This window comes from Hyla sarda, chromosome 4 (assembly GCF_029499605.1).
Source record: "Hyla sarda isolate aHylSar1 chromosome 4, aHylSar1.hap1, whole genome shotgun sequence".
Lineage (NCBI taxonomy): Eukaryota > Metazoa > Chordata > Amphibia > Anura > Hylidae > Hyla > Hyla sarda.
The window spans coordinates 163,614,531-163,637,450 of NC_079192.1; the positions used below are offsets into that span (position 1 = coordinate 163,614,531).

The 22,920-nt window shown below is 37.8% G+C and overlaps 1 protein-coding gene across 6 annotated transcripts in view; it reads left to right on the plus strand.

Annotated features, from left to right (window-relative positions):
• LOC130368625 (dual oxidase 1-like) overlaps positions 1 to 22,920 on the plus strand; it is a 77,582-nt gene that overhangs the window by 38,388 nt on the left and 16,274 nt on the right. For all 6 annotated transcript variants that reach the window (XM_056572561.1, XM_056572559.1, XM_056572562.1 and 3 more), the window contains 15 exons: positions 572 to 629; positions 1,611 to 1,707; positions 3,533 to 3,623; positions 4,420 to 4,522; positions 5,537 to 5,700; positions 7,056 to 7,219; positions 8,191 to 8,309; positions 8,596 to 8,733; positions 9,599 to 9,715; positions 10,637 to 10,839; positions 15,119 to 15,304; positions 16,882 to 17,098; positions 18,964 to 19,057; positions 19,622 to 19,788; positions 21,833 to 21,908. In XM_056572561.1, coding sequence (XP_056428536.1) covers positions 572 to 629; positions 1,611 to 1,707; positions 3,533 to 3,623; positions 4,420 to 4,522; positions 5,537 to 5,700; positions 7,056 to 7,219; positions 8,191 to 8,309; positions 8,596 to 8,733; positions 9,599 to 9,715; positions 10,637 to 10,839; positions 15,119 to 15,304; positions 16,882 to 17,098; positions 18,964 to 19,057; positions 19,622 to 19,788; positions 21,833 to 21,908 — 1,994 coding nt within the window. The remainder of the gene's footprint in view (positions 1 to 571; positions 630 to 1,610; positions 1,708 to 3,532; positions 3,624 to 4,419; positions 4,523 to 5,536; positions 5,701 to 7,055; positions 7,220 to 8,190; positions 8,310 to 8,595; positions 8,734 to 9,598; positions 9,716 to 10,636; positions 10,840 to 15,118; positions 15,305 to 16,881; positions 17,099 to 18,963; positions 19,058 to 19,621; positions 19,789 to 21,832; positions 21,909 to 22,920) is intronic.

Consider the following 22,920-nt stretch of genomic DNA (forward strand, 5'->3'; position numbering starts at 1 on the left):
TTTTTTATGTGCCTGACTTCTGTATTTGGCTCACAAATCTCTCCATTCTGATGTTCACTCATTCTGACATCCACTGCTCAGAAAGGGGCCTGTCTGAGGCAAGCACTGACCCCCCTTACTCACCATGCATTTACTTCCTCCCTGAGTCTGCTGTGCTATGCTGGTTCTCTTCATCCAATCACTGCAGGCCTCAATGTACCTCCTTCTCTTTGTTTCCAGACAGGTGTCTGATAGACAGGACAGGAGAGAACAAAGAGGAGGGCTAGTCCTGCTCTCACTTCCTGGACTTTGTCAGTGCCTGTGCTTCAGCTGGGACAAAGATAATGCTGCAACCAGACAGAATTATGTTCTGGGTGGGATGGGGACCCCTAGTGGCATTTCTTATAAGCCATGATTTCATTAAAAAGAAGATCATATTTTTTTATGAAGTATATCAGAAATGTTTTGCCAAGATGTACAACATATAAAATCTATCTTCCATTCTATCTTGCACATATTAAGGCAACATGAATAATTACATTTGAATGAGTATATTATTGACCATATGTTGATGTTTTTTTTTTTTGTCTAGAACATTGTGTTTTATGAATGGCTACCTACATTTTTGTCAGACGTGCCAGGCTATAATGGTATGTAACATATATAAATGCATTAAAAAAATATGTTTATATATATATATATATATATATATATATATATATATATATATATATCTATATAGTGCTAAATGTCTATCACACTTTATTTAAATCTTTAAAAAAAAACTTTGGCCTTGATATACTTAACTACAATTTAAACCTATTTATAGCTTTAGAAAACATAAAATAATAAAGTCATCACTAAGAAAAGTCGACAAAAAATATGACAGCCAATTTTTGTAGGGAAGCCAAACGGCGAAACGACGTTGGGGTACTGGCGTTGTGTTGGTAGGTACACTGTCTATGTCTCCCAGCCTGTGTTCTGTGAGTGGGGAAGCTCTATAATTATGTTGCTCATTGTGCTCAAGACGTGCGAGTATTGATTGTTATCCCGCAGCTTTTTCTGGGCTCTCATCTGCACTTTATTACTCCCCTTCCCTCCTGAACACTCGCTGGAGGCCATTTGTTCAGTGACCTCCTTATTTAGGTATTGATATCTGTGTAATTCTTGCATGACTTGTATGTGTAACTGATAATTCTTGTTCTACTGGTGGCCCTACTCTGTAGATAGGAATAGCTATGCTGTGTTTGCACTTATGATAATTAATGATACATTACCTACCTTACCAACTACAGTTTTTGTCTGGCTATATTGTCTTTTTTAACTGTTTTTATTAAATGATGTTCTTAATAAAGTTTATTATTAACGAATGGAGTGGATGTTCAAGTGTGTATATAGGATCTCTAAAATCAAGGAAGTAGATTTTTCCTTTTTTTAAATAATGCAAAGCATCTAAAACACCAGTCATTCTCTAGCACATCAGATGAGACCTCTGGGGTGATCAGGTTGTATCACCAACTCTATGTAAAAACAACCTAATTGTAATTTATTTACAACATATTTAACAGATCTGTCAGAGGTATGTGTTACAACTTAATATTTCAATGTTATTTTTTTTACTTATATTTTAGGGTACAAACCACATGTTGCCACCAGTATATCTCCAGAATTTTTGGCTCTAACAGCACAGATGATATACACCATGATGCCTTCAGGAGTCTATATGAGGTATTGTTTGGCATTTGGGTTAACATAGCCCACCATTAACTGGCTCTCTCACTAACAGACTGACCTATCCATGTATTACATGGTCAGTTGTTGAGCTAAGAAAATGTAATTCCCTTGAACATACCCATGTATTTTCCAGCCTCCCTTTACGTTGTGCGAACACACCCTAAATAATACAGTAGTAAATGAGCAGTTCTTAAAGAACAACTTGCCACAAAAGACTTACTCCCTTGAAAATATTGGGGGGGGGGGGGGGGCATCAAAACCTGTGCAGAGGAAAAGTTGACCAGTTGCCCATAGCAACAATCAAATAGTCTTTGTTTGTTTTTTAATTTTCAAAAAGGCCTCTGGAAAATGAAAGACACAATCTAATTGGTTGCGATAGGCAACTGGTTAGCCTTTCCTCTGCACAGGTTTTGATAAATCTCCCCACTGTTCTATGGCTTGGATATTCTTAGCAAATGATCAGATGATATCTTATATTCACATATCCTGTAATAATTGCATTAACCCCTTAAGTACCAGGGTTTTTTCCATTTTTGCACTTCAATTTTTCCTCCTTACCTTTAAAAAATCATAACTCTTTAAATTTTGCACTAAAACATTTTTGCGCCACCAATTCTACTTTGTAATGACATCAGTCATTTTACTCAAAAATCTATGAAGAGAAGGGAAAAAAAATCACTGTGTGACAAAATTGAAGAAAAAACACTATTTTGTAACTTTTGGGGCCTTCCGTTTCTACGCAGTAAATTTTTTGGTAAAAATGACACCTTATCTTTATTCTAGAGGTCCATAAGATTAAAATGATATCCTACTTATATAGGTTTAATTTTGTGGTACTGCTGGAAAAAATCATAACTACATGCAGGAAAATGTATGTGTTTCAAATTGGCATCTTCTGACCCATAAATCTTTTTTATTTTTTCAGGTACGGGGTGGTATGAGGACTAATTTTTTTGCGCTGTGATCTGAAGTTATTAGCGGTACCATTTTTGTATTGATCAGACTTTTTGTTTGCTTTTTTATAAAATTTTTTCATGATATAAAAAGTTACACTATTTTAGACTTTTGAATTGTTTTGCGCGTACGCCATTGACCGTGCGATTTAATTTAGAATATATTTTTATAGTTCGGACATTTACGCACGCAACAATACCACATATGTTTATTTTTATTTACACTGTTTTTCTTTTTAAATGGAAAAGGGGGTGATTAAAACTTTTGTTAGGGAAGGGGTTAAATGATCTTTATTCACTTTTTTTATTTCACTTTTTTTTTTTTTTGCAATGTTATAGCTCCCATATGGGGCTATAACACTGTACACACTGATCTTTTACATTGATCAATGGTTTCTCATAGGAAACCATTGATCAATGATTCTGCTGCTTGACCGCTCATGCCTGGATTTCAGGCACTGAGCAGTCATTTGGCAATGGGACAACAGTAACCAGGTAAGGGGACCCTCCTGCTGTTCCACAGCTGTTCGGGATGCCGTGATTTCACCGCGTCAATCCCGAACAGCTCCCTGAGCTAACCGGCATTAGTTTACTTTCACTTTAGACGCGGCGTTCAACTTTAGATGCCACATCTAAAGGGTTAATAGCGCACGGCACCGCGATTAGTGGTCCGTGGCCCCGCGTTATAGAAAGGGAAAGGACCCAGGATGTACAGGTATGGCCTTGGTCCTTAAGGGGTTAATGTGCGCAGAAAACAAACAATGAATTTCTGGACTGTAGTTCATCCATCAGTCCTAACATAAACTGCATAACAAAAAAATATTCATGTGTGTATAAAGTTAACTAATACCTAAATATCATTCTAGAGATAAACATTGTACATTTCTAAATGTGACCAATAAAGACGGTGGAATTTCCCCTGCTCTTCGCTTGTGTAACAATTATTGGAACAGAAAGGTCAGTAAGATAAATACGAAAGCTTTGAATGTATAAAAAAAAACTGGTTAGACAGACGTTGTATGCATACAAAAAATAGAGCAAAACTATATCAGATTATTCTCCTATCTTGCCTTTAAATCGCCTTCTATGAACAACCGTCCAAATCACCTTTTGCAAGTAACTTTATTAGTCTAGACAGTCAGATGACACCATAAAAGTCGCTCTAGACGGAGCTTAGCAGGGGTGGCTTAGTTTTTGGTCCAGTTTCTGGGGCAGCAGGACCACCTTGTTGTTGCACCTACAGCCATCACTTGCAAGTTTCAACTGCAGATTTGGCTAATAATTTCTGAGAGTGTCACCTAAAATAAAATGTTCACACACTGTCAAACTTCTTTCACACACTATTAATAGCAATGCATAAATTTAGCCTTTTGATGTACACGTCAATATACTCTCATACCAATTAAGTATTATATCATGCCCTCTCACTAAACCTCACCCTCCAGCACCTCATTGACTGACATAGATAAATCTAGAAGGTGGGGGGAGCCAGGAGGTATGCCAGGCTGTGCCCCACCTCCTTGACACTTGGCTTACAAATAAAAATACAGTTTTATAAGTTTGGCAGGCCCCATTGGCTCCAGGAAAGATCAACAGAAAGGATGACAGATTCCCTTTAATTAATGTTTCTTTAACTTAATTATTTCATTTCTGTACATAATTTACATAGTAGACACATGTTTTTGGAGTACTTTATTAGACTTTTTACATTTACTCATTACATCATACTTATTTTTCTGTGTATTATTTTAAGAACCCCAACATGAAGAATCCAGCTGATGTTGATAATCTGTTGCTGGGCATGTGTTCTCAAATAGCTGAGAAGGAAGATAATATTGTTGTACCAGATCTCAAAGGTAAAATATGTTAAATGGATTTCCTTGGACTTTTAATTGATGGCTTAGGGTGGGTTCACACCACGATTTTCTATACAGTTTTTAGATACGTATAGACCGTGGCCATAGACTTTCCATTCAAAACCGTATGCACCATATTGCATACGGTTTTCTAAATTTTTCACACCACACGTTTTTTTACTTTTTTTTTCTGGACAGAAAACCGTGGCCTACCACGGTTTTTGGTCCAGGTGAAAAACCATATTGACCCGTATACGTTTTTTTTTTTTTACATGGGAGTCAATGGGAACCATACAGAACTGTATGTGCGTACGGTTCCATCCAGTTTTTACCATACGGTTTTTGACTTTGCACAGATTTTTTTCTTGGAATTTCAATCAAACAAGTGAAACTTTATTCATAATGGAGTGAAAAGTTCAAAACGTATGCGTTTTTTTTTCTTAAAAAACGGATACATCACTTTTCAAACCGTATACAGTTTTCAACCGTATACAGATAAAACTTTGTACACACGTTTTGATACAGTTTAGTCAGGTTTTGAGGAATCCATTTTTTTTATCAAAAACCTGAAAAAAACTGTATTGCAAAAACGTGGTGTGAACCCACCCTTATCCCGCTTTTCCCAATCACCTCAATTGAGCTTTTCTCCTAGAAGTATATTGTAAAAAAGTGTAAATTTCTCTGAAATATCCTATTCAAATAAAGGCAATAATTAGAAAAGATCTGTGTACTGGACAAGTTTTTAGTTGTTTTGGGATTCATCTGTTTGTATTCATATTACTGTTATACCATTTATAAAATACTATACAAGTATATATATTACTGTTGTATTGTTTATGTAAAAAAAAAACACTATAACAATACTAATATAACTGTTAAACTGTCTATAAAAAAAACTATAAAGTACATATATTATGTTATACTGCTTATAAAAATACTTTAAAAGTACTAATTTAACTGTCATACTGTTTATAAAAATACAATTTATTAACTATATAAATTGCCATTTATTAGACTACTGGTATGGACAGATTAAATATTCAAGAACCGACTTGTTGGCTGCCAGTGTCCTGCGTGGAAGAGACATGGGGCTTCCTAGTTATAAGAAATTAAGGGAGCACTTTGTATCTGGTAATGTAGACTGGGACTTTATCAACAACACCAACATAAGAGAACAGGTTAGTGACCTTTTTCTTCTCAATGTACATACAGAAGTAATACCTGTATCAGTTTTAACCATATTGTTTAGACAGAAGAATCAGCAATAGTTTGCTTATTGGGACACAAGATGACAGGTACCTGTCTGGGAAAACACATTACAAGATATTGAGTCAGTTTAAAGGGGTACTCCACCCCAGACATCTTATCCCCAACCCCTGCTGCACCCGGCGTTCGTTTAGACCCTCATGATGTCACGGTCATGCCCCCTCAATGCAAATCTAAGGGAGGGGGCATGGCCATGACATCATAAGCAGGCGTGACCTGCATTGCCAGTCATCCAGACTTCACTCCGTGCACCGGATGTCTAGGGTGCTGCAGCCGAGATCGCAGGGGTCCTCAGCGGCGGGACTCCCGCGATCAGACATCTTATCCCCTATCCTTTGGCTAGAGGATAAGATGTTTAGGGGTGGAGTACCCCTTTAAGCTCTGAGTGGAGTTCTCAGATGTTAAAAGTTATTTCAGAATAGCAGAAGTATTAATTAAAAATATGTGCACAGATCATTCAGAAACAATATATTAAACTCTGCTTACTCTGATTACTACACTAAATACTCATGACAAACCCATTTCAAGGATCTTGCCCCTTAGAATGCCATAGGTTCCTCTACTGGGCTCTGGGTCTTATTACTAGGACCACGGCTCCAAAGGTCCATCAGAAATCAAGCTAATTTTAAGATAACCATTAAAGCAGAAGTTCTCATATTCTTATATTTTGAGATTATTATAAAGGGGTACTCCAGTGAAAACATTTCTTCTTTTAAATCAACTGGTGGCAGAAAGTTAAACATATTTGTAAATTACTTCTATTAAAAAATCTTAATCCTTCCAGTACTTATTATCTGCTGAATGCTACAGAGGAAATTCCTTTCTTTTTGGAACACTGACATCACGAGCACAGTGCTCTCTGCTGAAATCTCGGTCCATTTTAGCAACCATGCATAGCAGATGTATGCTAAGGGCAGCATGGTGGCTCAGTAATTAGCACTGCTGCCTTGCAGTGCTGGGGACTTGGGTTCAAATCCCACTAAGGACAACAATAAATAAAGTGTTATTATTATTATTATTATAATAACGTCAGCAGAGAGAACTGTGCTCGTGATGTCATCAGAGAGCATTCCAAAAAGAAAATGATTTCCTCTGTAGTAGGAAGGATTAAGATTTTTTAATAGAAGTAATTTACACATATGTTTAACTTTCTACGAACAGTTGATTTAAAAGAAAAAAGGTTTTCACCGGAGTACCCCTTTAAAGGTTGTAGTATAACTTAACTTGTCAGTTCATTGTAACATGTTTATTTATATTTATTTAACAGCTCAAAGCATTGTATGGCAATGACATTGGAAAATTGGAACTTATTCCGGGAATATTGTCAGAGATTGATGGAAGTCCTGGTCCCCTTATATCGGAAATTGTATTAAGTCAATTTATTCAAATAAGAGAAGGGGACAGATTTTGGTTTGAAAATAAGAAAAACGGGTATGTATTTAATTACATGCAGTCAAAAATGTATTGTAAAACTCTGTTAGTAGTATGTATATATGTAGAATGGCCATTAAGGCTACAATAATACAGCTGATTGGTCCACTGCCAGGACGATTGGGCAAATGGGGTATACCTGTACTGAACCCCCTGGCAGCAGGGTTGTCTGGTAGCACCAACACTTGATCAACTGTATCTGAATGCTCAGGGGATGAAATCAGTAGAAACCTATGATAGACGAGGTAGTAATCAGCTCTCTGCTAAAAACCTCCTATTTGCAAGTAAACCAAGAGGCTAACTTACCTATCAGCTGCTTTGAGCTGACGGGAGCATTCATAGGTATATCTTAACAAGTCTACAATCTCTCTTGCCCTTATGGTGAATCAATAACACACATTCATAGAAATTAAATTATGATTTGTAATATAATCTGCACAAATGATACAATATCCTCTCTCTCTCTCTTTCTATGTATATATATATATATATATATATATATATATATATATATATATATACAAAAAAATCAGCAGCACTCCATTCCTTCAGATGAATAGGTGCATGGCTTTATTCATCTTGCGTTACAAGCAGCTGCTTGTAACACAAGATGAATAAAGCCATGCACCTATTCATCTGAAGGAACAGAGTGCTGCTGATTTGTTTGGGTTCCTTGCATACTGGAGGGCCTCTAATCCAGGATCTAACAGTTTGCACCCAGACACATACAGTGGTTGTGCTGCTCTCCTGGGAAATATATATATATATATATAATTTTTTTATTTATCTTTCCTTTTTTTCTTTTATTATTTATTTATGTATTTTCTTGCTCTTGTGCATAAGTGTCCATTTTATTGGGTACGGGTATGTACTACTCCAACTTATGTTATGCTCTAATTTACTGATATCATAGTTTCTGTTATTTTAACATAAAACCCAACAGTTCACTGATGTAGAAATTTGTTGCACAGTTTATTTACAGATGAGGAAATATCTAAGATACACAATAGTACATTCCGTGATGTTCTGCTAGCTGTCACTGATGCATGGGATAACACAACTCAGAACAATGTCTTCATCTGGATGAAGGGTGAGATTCTTAAACTGCTTGAGTCTGGAAATATTTTTTCACCCTATGTCATGGTGAACTCTGGTGGTAATTCCTACAGTGTGTGTACCATATTGAGAAGCTTTTAGGGGGGGTCAACATTATAGATTTCTGTCTTGCCTCTATGTTCTTACCAAAAAGTTATGGGATCATGTGGAGCTGCAATACGGGACATCTCAAGTCTATTGGTTGTGTTTTTCCATCACTTTTCCTTGAAAACAATGTAATGAACTCATAACATGTAGAATAAACTTCATTTTTTTCTTAGATGATCCATGTCCTCAACCCAGACAGCTAACATCTGAAGATATGGAGAATTGTGTTCCACTTACGGTCACTGACTACTTTGAAGGATGTGCTGTTGGATTTGGAATCACAATTGCAGCTCTATGCTGTCTACCTATTGGTAAAAACCCATCTTATTTATTATCTTGAAAAGTTGCCCACATTGTGTTTAACTTATAGTCTTAAAAGAGAATTAGCTGGAAACAAATGTGACCTTCTAATAGATTTGGCTCATTTGGGTTGTCCTTAAAGGGGTACTCTGTCCCAAGACATCTTATCTCCTATCCAAAGGATAGGGTAGAAGGTGTCTGAACGCGGGGTTCCTGCTGCTAGGGACCCTTGCAATCTCTCCTGCTGCACCAGCTTGTCATTTGCTGCACAGAGAAAATATCGCTCCGTGCTGATGACTCACGATACAGGGTGCAGAGTATTGTGATGTCATGGCCCCGCCCCCTCATGACGTCACGATACTCCAGCCCCTGTATCGTGAGTCATCAGCATGGAGCATTCTTCGCTCTGTGCAGCTGATGACAAGCTGGTGCTGCAGCAGAGATTGCGGGGGTCCCCAGGGCGGGACCCCTTTGATCAGACATCTTATCCCCTATCCAAAGTATAGAGGATAAGATGTCTAGGGGTGAGGTACCCCTTTAAGCCGTCAAATAAATTCCGGTATGAGCAGTCATAGATTTGCACCAAAATTTACTCCATCTTCTGTCTTTGGCATTAATAATTCTAAAATCTGTAGATCACACCCCTCCCAGTTTACCCCGCACATTTTCCTGGAATGTTTCCAAACAGGTGATGCCACAATAAGTTGCACATTTTTTGCATTTTGTGCTTAATTTTTTCTTTACTTTTTGAGGCACTTCATAAATGTTTGAATAGATTTGAATAAAAAGAGATATGATAAAAATAGGCTGCCACGCCAACTAATCAGGCTGTCATACCAATGTAATGTTTCCTAAACTGTCATTTGTTCTTTTTAGTGAGTTTACTTATTGCCCTGGGGGTTGCAAAATATCGAAAGCAAACTTTTCTCAAAATGCAACCTAAGACTGAAGGTTCTGGACACAGTAGTATGAATAACAGAGAAGGATTTCCAGGTACTGTTCTACTGTTATATTTATATATACATTATGTGTTAGGTACTGTCCCAGCAGTATGGTCCTCAGTGTTCTTACAGACATCCAGGTCATACCATCACTTCTTCTTACAATGGACAAGTCACTTCAGCCTCCAGCCCACAAACTCATGATAGGCATGCCTAGGAGTAACAATTATGTAGGGCAGTAGGTTCTTACTTGGTCAGACTACAGCCTCCCCCTTTGATGCAAATCCCCTTCTACATATACATTCCCCTGCTCCAGCACCACAAGGCACTCACTTATGTCAGTGCCTGGCCTCTCCATGGCCTACACTGATGCTGGCATCTCTTCTTGTAAGCTGGCATCCAGCCAAACCAACATTCTCACTGTTCTAACATCTAACAGGACATGTTTCTGCCAATGTGTATTGTGGTTTGGCAGTCCATAAAGATCCATGTCTCAATGTGTGCAGACAGAATGGGTACAATACCCAAAAATAAAGTACAACAATATACTTTATACATACAACACATTTACAGTTTATGTGCAAGACATCAATTAAACAGTCTCTTAAAGGGCATGCATTGTCTCCAATTTAAGGGAGTGGCACAGTATTTAATCTAAAGGTAAAAAAAAAAATATCACCTACTGTGTATATTATACTGCAGAGAACTTACATGTGATGCAGTAAAGATGGTTAGTACAAATTCCCGATTTGCAATGTTCCAGTAGTTAGACTAGAGATGCTTGCCTTTAAACTAGTGTTCCATGCTAAGCCATAGAGTTTCTTGCTACAGCTATATTTAGAAGACACTTTATTATCAACAGCAGATGGTAGGCCCTGTTATTCATTTTTCATTAGGGCCCTTAGTGACTATTCTTGTTTTTATTCCAAACTACATTCAGTATTTTACTATTTAATACGACTTGTCATTCTAGCCATGGAATGGTGTGGAGGGGATGAGCCTTTACAAAATGTTTTCATTCAACTGCACCAAAACAAAATGATTAAGGTTGTGGATGGTAAGAAATCTAAGACCAGGACAATCAAATTACAGAATCAGCAGAATGTAGAGGTCACCCTCTCGAATAATAATGGCAGCAAAGTCACTCGTGTCAAGATCCCCAAAGAGTATGATCTGGTAAGATTATGAATTTTTTGTATACACTTTTCATGTAAAAGATACTGTAGATTAGGAGGGTCTCATGTATCAGAATTATTTTATTTTTTTTGCTTTTTCAGAAGAAGCTTAAAGAGTACATGTCCCCAAATAAAACATTTAATATAGTGTTCCTTGTGTAATGAGCAGACACTTTTCCATTCACTTGCTTTTAAAATTATTAACATAAATATGTTTAAAATGTAATAGGAAAAATGGCCACTAGGTGGCTCTGTTCTGTTCCCTGCCACAATTAATACAGTGAGTTTGGTCTCCTCCCAGCCTAGCAGGAGACCAAACTCAGGAAGTGTTTCTCTGCACTGAGCTTGATTGACAGCTGCACAGAGCCTCACTGAAAGGTGCAAAGAGCCTTATTGAAAGCTGAAAAAATCCTCTCTGAAAGCTGCATAGAGCCTGACTGAAAGGTGCATAGAGCATCACTGAAAGATGCACAGAGCTTGAGGTCTTCTATTCATCACAGCACTGCAACAATGTGAGGACGGAAGTGGTCCCCCAGCAGGCTTCAGTGGTTTCACACCTGCTGGAAAACGCCCACTTTCTCCTGCTGGGAGACAGCACTATGTGAACAAGAATAAAGGTATGATACAGAGCTTTTTAAAGCTCTGAAATTTTTTTTAAATGTTGGAAGGGGTGTTAGGAGTAGTTAGGGAACATTGCCTGAGTCCTTTTAGAAAAGTTTATTTGGTGACAGGTACTTTTCAATTTTTGCCCTTGAGTTGAGTTCACATTGCTGCTTTGTGAAAACTACTTCATTAACATTCATACAACTTAGCATTAACTCTCCATTGATAATCTATACAGAGATTTAGCAAAACCTGTTGAGATGAAACATTGACCAGTTGCCCATAGCAACCAATCAGATTGCTTCTTTCAGTCTCAACAAGGCATCTGAAAAATCAAATGAAAGAAGCAATCTGATTGGTTGCTATGGGCAACTGGTCAACTTTCCTTCTACACAGGTTTTGATAAATCTCCCCTACATAGATAAATAGTGTAGAACATAGTTTAGGTTAGGGTAACTATTCTTTTTTTTATCAATTTAATGTACAGTATGTTTAAAGTGTAAGATTTTTTAATTATTGAATTGCCAGTAACAGATCATGAACGAGGACACATATATAGGACAGACTAAGACTTCTTCTCTTTTCATATCCATTCTATGTTTTGTATTCAATAACTGTAATTATAATCTGAACATGTGACCACAGCCTTACACATACACGCACATTTATATTTCTATCAGTGACACATAAACCTACATTTAAATAATGAAATTACATTTTATATAAATTATTTGTTAAGGTTGTTCATAAATGTATTTTTCATCAATTAACTATTTGTGGGCATTCAACTGATTATTTAGTCGGCTTCTTTCTTTTGTTACATTCTGTTGATGAGCCATATGCTCTCTTCCATACATACTATGAGTGTCATATCAATTGGTGATAGTTGCTTCCAGGGGTTTAAAGTCAGTGACACAGACCTCACTCATAATGGTGGGAAATCTAGTCTATCGGCTTTAAATAAAAATGTAGTAACAGTGTGCAACAAGTGACTAGTATAGATTAGAAATGGACTTGTCTTGAAATGCCAAATACAGATAGGGAAGTGCAAGGCATTTCAAAGAATCTATCAGATCTCATTGTTATTCCAGTAGAAATAGCATCTTCCAGATGGAAGCCCCCAAATTTGGCACCCCATATGTGCCTGACTTATGCCCACCTTAGTATACATGTCAATTTTCATCTAGTTTTTTTTTTTTCACTAGGTTTCCGGAATTGCAAAGGAACTTTAAAACCCAAAAGATTAAGCATGTTTATAATTTTTTTATTGCTATCTTCTTCGTCACACATAACAAATATAGCAAATTAAAAGTGTTATAACTTGGGTTACATGCTATAATCTAAATATAGAAAAGCCTTGAGTATTCACTTTTATTGTATTGTATCGCTTTCTTAGGGTTTATACGCTATCAGTAAGTTATTGCTTTTAAACTTGGAGCACGGTGTGAAAGAATGCATAAATAAATGTATTGCCATGCAGTCTGAATTACACAGTTTCTTTTTACATCATTTACCAGTGTCACATGCTACAAATAGAGGCTGACAGCTAAAATGCTGTCCCTAACAATCTATGGGTTAGTGAAAACCCTTATACGCTATCTACTGTATACTCAGACCTTGATGATTCTGGTTTTCCTACAAAAATGTCAGCTAGAGACTGAGTTTTAAAGGAGTACTCCAGCAAAAGTTAACTTATCCCCTATCCACAGGAAAGAGGATAAGTAGCTGATTGAGGGAGGTTTGATCACCAGGACAGGACCCCAGCTCTCTCACTGAGAAGCGTGTGTCATCTACCAGTAGACAGCATGTGCTTCATTCATTTCTATTGGAGCGCCAATGATGCCAGAGTGCTGTACTCATAGTCATAGAAATGAATGGAACATGTACTGTCTACCGGTAGAGGACACACACTCCTCAGTGAGAGAGCCTGGGTTGGAGAGCTATACATATATATATGTGCCACTTCAGGATCTATTAGTACAGTTTAATATTGGAAGTTCCTAATAATAGAATAGTAAGACACCCAGACAGACTCTGATCTAGTGAATTGTTTGTGTGAACAATGGATATGTAAATCTTTCCAATACAGTATTTCTCCATGTTGGTTTCCCTCCTGGCTTTGGGGAAGAAAAAAAAATATTGACGTCAGCCTAAGGTTATGTTCATAAAGTGTAAAATTTCATAATATATTTTATTTGCGAAAGCCTTTTCACAGATTAGGGCTGACAGGAAAACATGAAAATACAATAAAACTTCCTTAAATTTGGATGCTTTACTTAACTTGACAGAATTTGTTATTTTATATAACAAAATGAATGGAAGGTAGCACTAGATCCAACCGTGGTGTAGATGACCATCCAATTAGCCAACCCGAATTATCAAACAAAGCAACATTATGGCTATATGTTATCCTTTATCAAGCATAGCTAATATACAGCCGAAATATTGCATGCTGAAAAAACAATAATATATCTAAGAAAAAAAGAAAAGGTCGCACTCACCATTCTTCTGAACTGTGCTTTATTCCATGAAGAACGGGGGTTACATACAAATGGAAAAAACACAGTTAAGAAGAATGGTGAGTGCGACCTTTTCTTTTTCTCATGGATATATTTAGTTGGACTATTAAAGGAAAACTGTCAGATATTTTCTCCCGCACTATCCATAGTACCAATGGATAGTGCGGGAGACGCTGAGTAAAATGAGCCCTACCTTACCCGGATCCGCCTGGCCGTTCGCCCGCAATTGTAGTTTAATTCTATGGAGGAGATTTATCAAAACCTGACCAGAGGTAAAGTTGCTCAGTTGCCCATAGCAACCAATCAGATCGCTTCTTTCATTTTGCAGAGGCCTTTTTTAAAAATGAAAGTAGCGATCTAATTGGTTGTTATGGGCAACTCAGCTACTTTTCTCTGCACAGGTTTTGATAAATCTCCTTCTATGTGTATATCTTGCTGTAACTGGCACGGGCGGGGCTTCTGCAGGTTAACTGCCACTGACGTCAGCGCCGCTTATGAATATTCATCCCCCCCCTCCAGCTCTCCCTCTCTTTGCCACTCCTAACCAGAGGGAGGGGGGATGACTATTCATAAGCGGCGCTGATGTCAGTGCCCTTAACCTGAAGCCCCGCCCGTGCCAGTTACAGCAAGATATACACATAGAAAAAAAACTACAATTGCGGGCAAATGGCCGGGCGGATCCGGATAAGGTAGGGCTTGCTTTAATCAGTGTCTCCCACACTATCCACCAGTACTGTGGACAGTGCAGGAGAAAATATCTGACAGTTTTCCTTTAAGGTCAGCACCTTCACCAGTGCAATGTAAAGTTTCCTTTTGATGTGTCACAGTCTCCTTGCATAAACTGCTGTATTCAAGACTTTTTCAAGTAGTGCCAATTCATTTCTACTTATCTGAAAAACCAATAACAATATCTTTTGTTTGAAATTAGGGACTCAGTATGGTGCTGTGACCATAGACCTTTTTTTTAACGTGTTCACCAATCTCACTCTAGTTATTCAATTATATGAAATATATTTTCATGAATCCTGTAAACAAAGTATCAATTGTCATGGAAAACAAGACAAAGATCATGTCAACATGCAAATAAAAAATGTACCACAATGTAACCTCAGGAAAGTAAATGTTCCACTTATTATTATTATTATTATTTTACCACAGGTCCTCTTTTTTAATGGCAGTGAAGATCGAACAACTTTTACCCAAACGCTACAGGAATTTTTTGATGAAAGTGGAATTACCTATACTGTTACCGCATTGCGAGAAAATGACCTCCTGAAGGAATCCGTTTCCAAGAAAAAGAGACAAGAGATGCTGGAGACGTTTTTTAGAAATTCCCTTTCCCATGTAAGAATTACAAAAATATAATATTTTAGATTCTTTTACAAATATTCAACTATATTTGTTAAATCATTATAGTAAAATGATAGGATGCATTCCACAAGTGATCTATGGCAGTGTTCAGACATTATCCCTTTGAGAAAGACTCCAAAATCCTTGAGCTTTTCCATTCCTGATGTGTCTCAGGGCAATGTTATCATGGTGACCATGTGTGGATTCATATTATCATATACACAGATGTCTTGGACATATACACAAATCACTGCTGCTATTCAAGTCACATAGAAAACAGACCACTAAATCCACATAAGATCTCCAAGGCAATATTGCATTTGATGGAATACAGAAGGAGATGTGTCATCTGAACTTTTTAATAGCAGCTTCAGCTGTCTGTGATTTCTGGCAGATGTACAAGATCTCAGCAGTATATAGGACCATTTTTTTCTATAGTATTTTACTTTAGGAGGGTTTATTCCATTAAAGGAGAAATACCATCTTAACAGGTTATCCCTTATCCACAAGATAGAGGATAACAGGCTAATATTTGGGGGTCTGACTAAAGGGACCCCCACAATCCTGACAATGAGGTCAAAATTGTCTCCAGAACGAACAGGGGGCAACACACGTGCATGACCAGCCCTCTGCTCATTCTCTATGGAGCCAAGTTTAGCAAGTCTGCAATGTGTGGAGGTCCCATAGAGAATGATAGGAGTGTTCGTTCTGGGGAAAATTTTGTTCCTGTTCTCCAGATTGTTTGGATATATCAGTAGTTAAAGGGGTACTCCGGCGCTTAGACATCTTATCCCCTATCCAAAGGATAGGGGATAAGATGCCTGATCGTGGGGGTCCCGCCGCTGGGGACCCCCGTGATCTTGCACGCAGCACCCCAGTTAAAATCAGTCCCCGGAGCATGTTCGCTCTGGGTCCGATTACCGGCGACGTGTGATGTCACGCTTCCGCCCCCGTGTGACGTAATGTTCCGCCCCTCAATGCAAGCCTTTGGGAGGGGGCGTGACAGCTGTCACGCCCACTCCCATAGGCTTGCATTGAGGGGCGGAGTGTGACGTCACACCCTGCCGGCCTCGTGGTAGCTGCTAATCAGACCCGGAGCGAACATGCTCCGGGGACTGATTTTAACTGGGGTGCTGCGTGCAAGATCACGGGGGGTCCCCAGTGGGGATAAGATGTCTAAGTGCTGGAGTACCCCTTTAAACTCCCACCAATCAGCTTGTTTTTCCTTATCCTATGAATAGGGGGATAGCTTCTTCAGATGAGAATGCCCCTTTAAATTAAAGGCTGCTAAAGTAGTTTATTTTATCCCTTCACTGTAACCTGCTTACTACGAAGAAAACTATAGTATACAAACTATTTATGAAGGAAACTATAGTTTACAAACTCTTGGTTCTATAAGGCATTACAGTACACGTAGACACAATTTTACACTCATGGCATTATTTAGCTTTGTGATTGCAACAAACGGAACTGAGGGAATTTTTTTTTGTTTTTACTTTCTTCTGGTCTATGTATATACTAATTAATTATGATTAAATGTGTAGTAACAGAAATATTATGTTTTCTCGTAGGTGTTTGACATTGAGAAGAAAGATTCAGGAGTAATTCCCAAACAGGAGATTTCAGAAGCTCTGAATTGTGAATTGTCAAGAGAAGAGTTTGCTGATTCATTAGGGCTCGATCCTAATGCCCATTTCGTGGAAGCCATGTTTTCCATTGGTGACAAGGATTGCAATGGCTACCTGTCCTTTCATGAATTTTGTTATTTACTGTGTTTTTTATTAAAAGGTAAGAATGGTTGTTAAATAAGTATCATTAATTTTTTTAAATTAGAAATTAGTGAATGTAGTATTTAATTTAGTTACATTTCATAAGAAAAAGAATTGAATGGTGACTGTCGTTTCAATGATATTAAAAGCTCAGCTGTCCATAGAAGTCTTTTGAAAGGGCAAAGGGTGGCTGGAGAAAGACAGAGGTAGAGAGAGACACAGAGAAAAGACTGCAGCTTGTAGTAAGTCTTACTATCTCATTTCAGTTCTGGAGTCAAAGCTTACACTTCTCAGTATTACTCTATACAGTCAGGTGTCAGCAGAGAGCACTGTGGTCAGACAAAATAGAAAAAAAAAATTCCACTGTAGTATACAGCAGCTGATAAGTACTGGAAGGATTAAGATTTTTTAAATAGAATTAATTTACAAATATGTTTAACTTTCTGGCACCAGTTGATTTAAAAAGAAAAAATCTCCACCAGAGTACCCCTTTAAAATGGAAATCTGACAGCCTGTGACAAAGATATGTGCAGAATAGTGTTGCTCGCGAATATTCGCAATTCGAATATTATTCGCGAATATCGCATATTCGCGAATTCGCGAATTTCGTGAATTTCGCGCTATATATTCGTAATTACGAATATTCGTTTTTTTTTTTTTTGTTTTTTTTTCTTCACAGTACACATCACAGTGATCACCCCTCTCTGCTTCCAGCTTGTGTGGTGTAAAGAAGGCTGTAATACTACTGTGTGAGACTGGCGTGCGAAAATTCGCATATGCGAAAATTAGTGTATGTTACTTTTCGCATATGCGAATTTTCGGTTGTGCTAACTTTGCATTTGCTAATATTCACATATGCAAATTTTCGCATACGCGAATATTCGCATATGCGAAAATAAAACGAGAATATAACGAATATGCGAATATTCGCGAATATATGACGAATATTCGTCCATATATTCGCGAATATTCGCGAATTCGAATATGGCCTATGCCGCTCAACACTAGTGCAGAATACTGAATTTAGGTGTAGCTATAGCTTTAGACACAAATAGGGGGGGGGGGACTAAAGAAAAGTAAACAAACACAGATGTGTCCACACTTACAGTTACCTCATCTCTGATTTAGGTAAAGAGATACAATGGTCTTTTTTGGATCACTGTACCTTGAATCCAGACTCAACATACAATGCTACAGACAGTCCAGATCTTTAAAACATGTCAATGACTGGAAGAACTGACCAATCAGAATGGGCATTTCACTGGTAAAGCCCTGTATTCCTAAAGTACATGCACTGACTGGCTGTCTGGTAGCCCCCTACAGTACAGGGAGGTAGTAAATGTTCTGTACTACTCTTTACCTGTGCAGGGATAGCTGCTCCGGGTGGGGTCAGCTCCATTTTACTATTTTACTCCTGTCCTCTACATAGACAGTGATTTACAGCTTCCAGCAGATCTTTCTTACTTTTCTATGTAAGGACTTGCTTTATCTGAATTAGTTATCTACTTATCTACCAATTACCAGGTTGAGTTATGGTCTCAACATACAATGGTTTGAACATACAATGGCCGTCCTGGAACCAATTAATATTGTAACTTGAGGTACCACTGTAGTTGGCTTTATTTACATAAAAACCACTGGGTTTTCCACAGACAAAACACAACATATCCCTCATGAGTGTCACCAAATCAGGCTGTTGTGAAAAGATAATAAGGACGCATGTTGAGGTTTTGTTTATTTTTGTTAGGTGCAGAAAAGTCAGTATATACACCAGTATTAAGTGTCACCATAGTCTTTGATCCTGAGTGTTTCAACTTGAGAATTTCTATCAAGATTTCTGGATGCTTTATTCCATATGATAATTTCAGACATTTTTCATTCCAGGCTCTGTGGAAAGCAAGCTCAAATTTATGTTTTCAGTACACGATGTTAATGAAACTGGATTTCTCACAAAGGAAGAATTTACCCACATGCTTAGGTTTGTAAATTACCTGCATCATGCAGAAAAAACAAGAGAACAGGCAGCTCATAGTGTATGAAACTTGAGGTTAACCGAAGATGGATATATATACCCGGATGTCCAATACAGTGCTATTGGCAAAAAAGGAGGAATATCGGTCCTCAGAAAGTTTCCAGGAATTCCCTAACACAAGGTGGTGGTCAATCAATTATAGCTAAAGGAGACAAGATGAGACAAATGATCATATCATCTTGTCTTATTTAGCTACTGTATATTGATTTGCCACCACCTTGTGCCTTCATCATGCATTCAGTTACTTATATAGCTCATCATAGAGAAGTTCAAACCACAAATACATACTCTACCAGTCAGACCTATGCAGGTCACAAAATACTGACATGATAATATAATAAAACTGTACAGTTTCAGATTATTCATATTTGAATAGTTTTATTAATTAAAAAAAAGATAAGATAAATATAAAATGATCAATAGATCAGATAGAACCCACTATTATCTCAAATGACCAAGAGTGCATTTTAAAATGGCCGTGTCTAAATATTACAACTTATTTACTTTTAGGTCCTTCAATCAGTTATCTAACTTTCTTTCAAAAGATCAAACTGAACAAGTCATAGAAAGCATGTTTTCTGAAGCTGGGCTTCAGTCTGCACAAGAAATCACATGGGAGCAGTTTTACTCTATGTTTAAGCAACATTCCAATATTTTAAATCAAATGACAATCCAAGGTAAGGTAACCATGATGCTTCTACTAATACATAACTGAAGTAACTATTAACATGGCAATGACAGCATATACAGTAATGATTCTTGCTGTATTTTATATCATCATTTTATATCATAGATATATTTGTAAATATATGTGTTGAAATATTTATTTTCTGAATTATATTACATGAAGCTTGGAAAGGATTCTTTTCAATTTACTTTGTTTAAATTAAAAAAACAGAAAGCCAAGATTACCAATTCAGTAATGTCAAAATCACTATCAGGCTCACCACTATTAAACATATTTGCATTCACAACTGTATCTGCGTTTTATGTAAAAAACTGAGGGCCATGAAAAATCTTACTAAACTAAGCCAGCAGGGCAACAAAAGCCATAGATTTGGGCTTTGATCAAACCTAACTTTTTTTATTTTAAAGGGGTTGTCTCAAATTTAAAGTTACCCCTTATGATCACGAGAATGGATGCCGTATGCCTCCACAAGTGAATGGAGAGACATGTGACATCTGAACATTATTTGTAGACTTTGAGTACTTTATTGTTGAGCTTACTTATCACCACTATTTGGAATCAAATACAACAAAATAAATGTATAAACTGTATTTTAAATTTAAAGGGGTACTCCGCCCCTAGACATCTTATCCCCTATCCAAAGGATAGGGGATAAGATGTCAGATCGCCGCGGTCCCGCTGCTGGGGATCCTCGGGATCCCCACTGCGGCACCCCGCTATCATTGCTGCACAGAGCGAGTTCGCTCTGCACGTAATGACGGGTGATACAGGGGATGGAGCAGTGTGACGCCATGGCTCCGCCCCTCGTGACATCACGGCCCGTCCCCTTAATGCAAGTCTATGGCAGGGGGCGTGACGACCGCCACGCCCCCTCCCATAGACTTGTATTGAAATGGGCGGGCAATGACATCACAAGGGGCGGAGCCATGTATAACCCGTCATTACGTGCAGAGCGAACTCGGTCTGTGCTGTAATTATAGCGCAGTGCCACAGCGGGGATCTCATGGCTCCCCAGCAGCGGGACCGCGGCGATCTGACATCTTATCCCCTTTCCTTTGGATAGGGGATAAGATGTCTAGGGGCGGAGTACCCCTTTAAGCTCCAGACTGTGGTGCTCACTGATACGTTTAAAGGGGTACTCCACCCCTAGACATCTTATCCCCTATCCAAAGGATAGGGGATAAGATGTGTTCGAGAGAAAAAAATCACAAAGCAGTTTTTGCGTTTTGAAAAAACTTCCTTTAGTAGCAGCCTTCAGGCAAAAATTTTAAGAAATACAAACAATAATCACCCCAAGTGCTCACTGATATCCGCAACAGTCCATCAGAGCTCCGTTCAATCTTCACCCTCTCTTGGGCATATGGAGTTCAGAGGACCTTCCTTCCTCTCATGAAGGAGAACCGCTGAATGAGCACCGGACACTTCCGACGTTTCGGAGGTCACGCCCCCTTTCTCAAGTATCCCTATCGTGCACCCACCACCACAAACATAGTCATCAAATCTTGCGAGAAATATTCTCTGTAATGAGATGTGTTAAAAACATATAACAATCATTAAAACTATGTATCTAAAATAGCAGTAATATATTGAGATGTTCTAGTTCACAGAAAAGCCGTATAGTTACAGATTTCATTCATTCCATTTAGTATCAGAGAGTTTAAGGTTTCAATCCAATACACCTCTTTCTGTAATAATTTCTTTTTAATTTCTATTTCTGTTACGCCCTCTATTTCTTCTACTACCATCCATCTTAATTCACATGGTTGATGTCCCTGTTCCAGAAAGTGTTTAGCAACACCCGTTTCACCATATTTCTTTCTTTCTGATTCTTTTTCTGCTGTACAGGTTGTCATTTTCCGGATCAGCGAACGATGTTCGCTAATCCGGCACTTGATGTTTCTCATTGTTTGGCCAACATATACATGTTTCCTTTAGATTAGCCTTTATTAGTTGGGACATTCTAATAATTTCTATTGTATAACTGTTGTGGTAATGGTAATTATGTTGTAATGTATATTATTTTCTGTTTTAAGGATCATCTGCTCGAGTAAAGGGTTACAATAGCAAGATTTCATTTATTGACAAGAGACCAAAAGGTCATACTGACAGGTAACAATTGTAACCAGCATGAAAGTTCTACAGTATATGTGTTTTATTAAACTTCTCTTTACTTAACATTGCTTACACACGGGGGGGGGGGGGGAATTATCCCTGCGCCTGGCACGAACCGGAATATGTTGCATAATGTCTGCACATGCAGCCACCTTGTACACATATTTTGCAACTCTTTGACAATTTCCACCGTGTTCGCTTAGTTGGCGGGGCTTACGAAGGAGGCAAAAATTGAAGTGGGCATTTATGCCAGCTCAGACCTGTTGTAGATTTCTGAGGCTGCCACATGGGTGTATCCTGCATTTATCAAAAATGTTTATGCCTCTTGATAAATCTAATGCAGTCATGCACTGGCAGTGATTTACTTCAGACCGGCATATGAAATAACAGTATTTTTATAACCCCCTTAATTTTAGCCCCTTTTTGTGTACTAAAATACACATATTGAATTATTCTCCCAAGACCGAACTGTATACTATAAGGCAGATGAATCAATTGAATATGCCACTTTTATAAGCAGGACTTCAGAGTTTAACTCTGTATGAATTAGTTTATCAAAGCAAGTTTTAAAAAGTGCCAGCAATAATGGGGTTGGGTTCTGTTAACCCCTGGAGGACCCATGATGTAAATGTATGTCATGGTACCGTAAGACTTAGTGCACCATGAAGTACATTTATTTTTAACATAGTTATTTTGTCAACAAAACTTTGACTTTAAAGCAGTACAAAAATAGACAAGCATGTAACCATGGGTATTGTTTTAATCATATTGACTCACAAAATAAGGAATACATGTCACTTTTACTGCACAAAGTAAAAACAAAAACCTCTATAAATAGCAAAATTGCATTTTTTCAATTTCACTCCCTCCCAAAAAAAATTATTTTGCTTCACTGTACATTTTATGATAAATTAATTCACAAAACTCCTTGGAAATTAACAAATAAAATACAGAACCATGGAAACCCTGTTATATTCATAAGAAGGTCTGCCTCTTCTGTTGCTACATG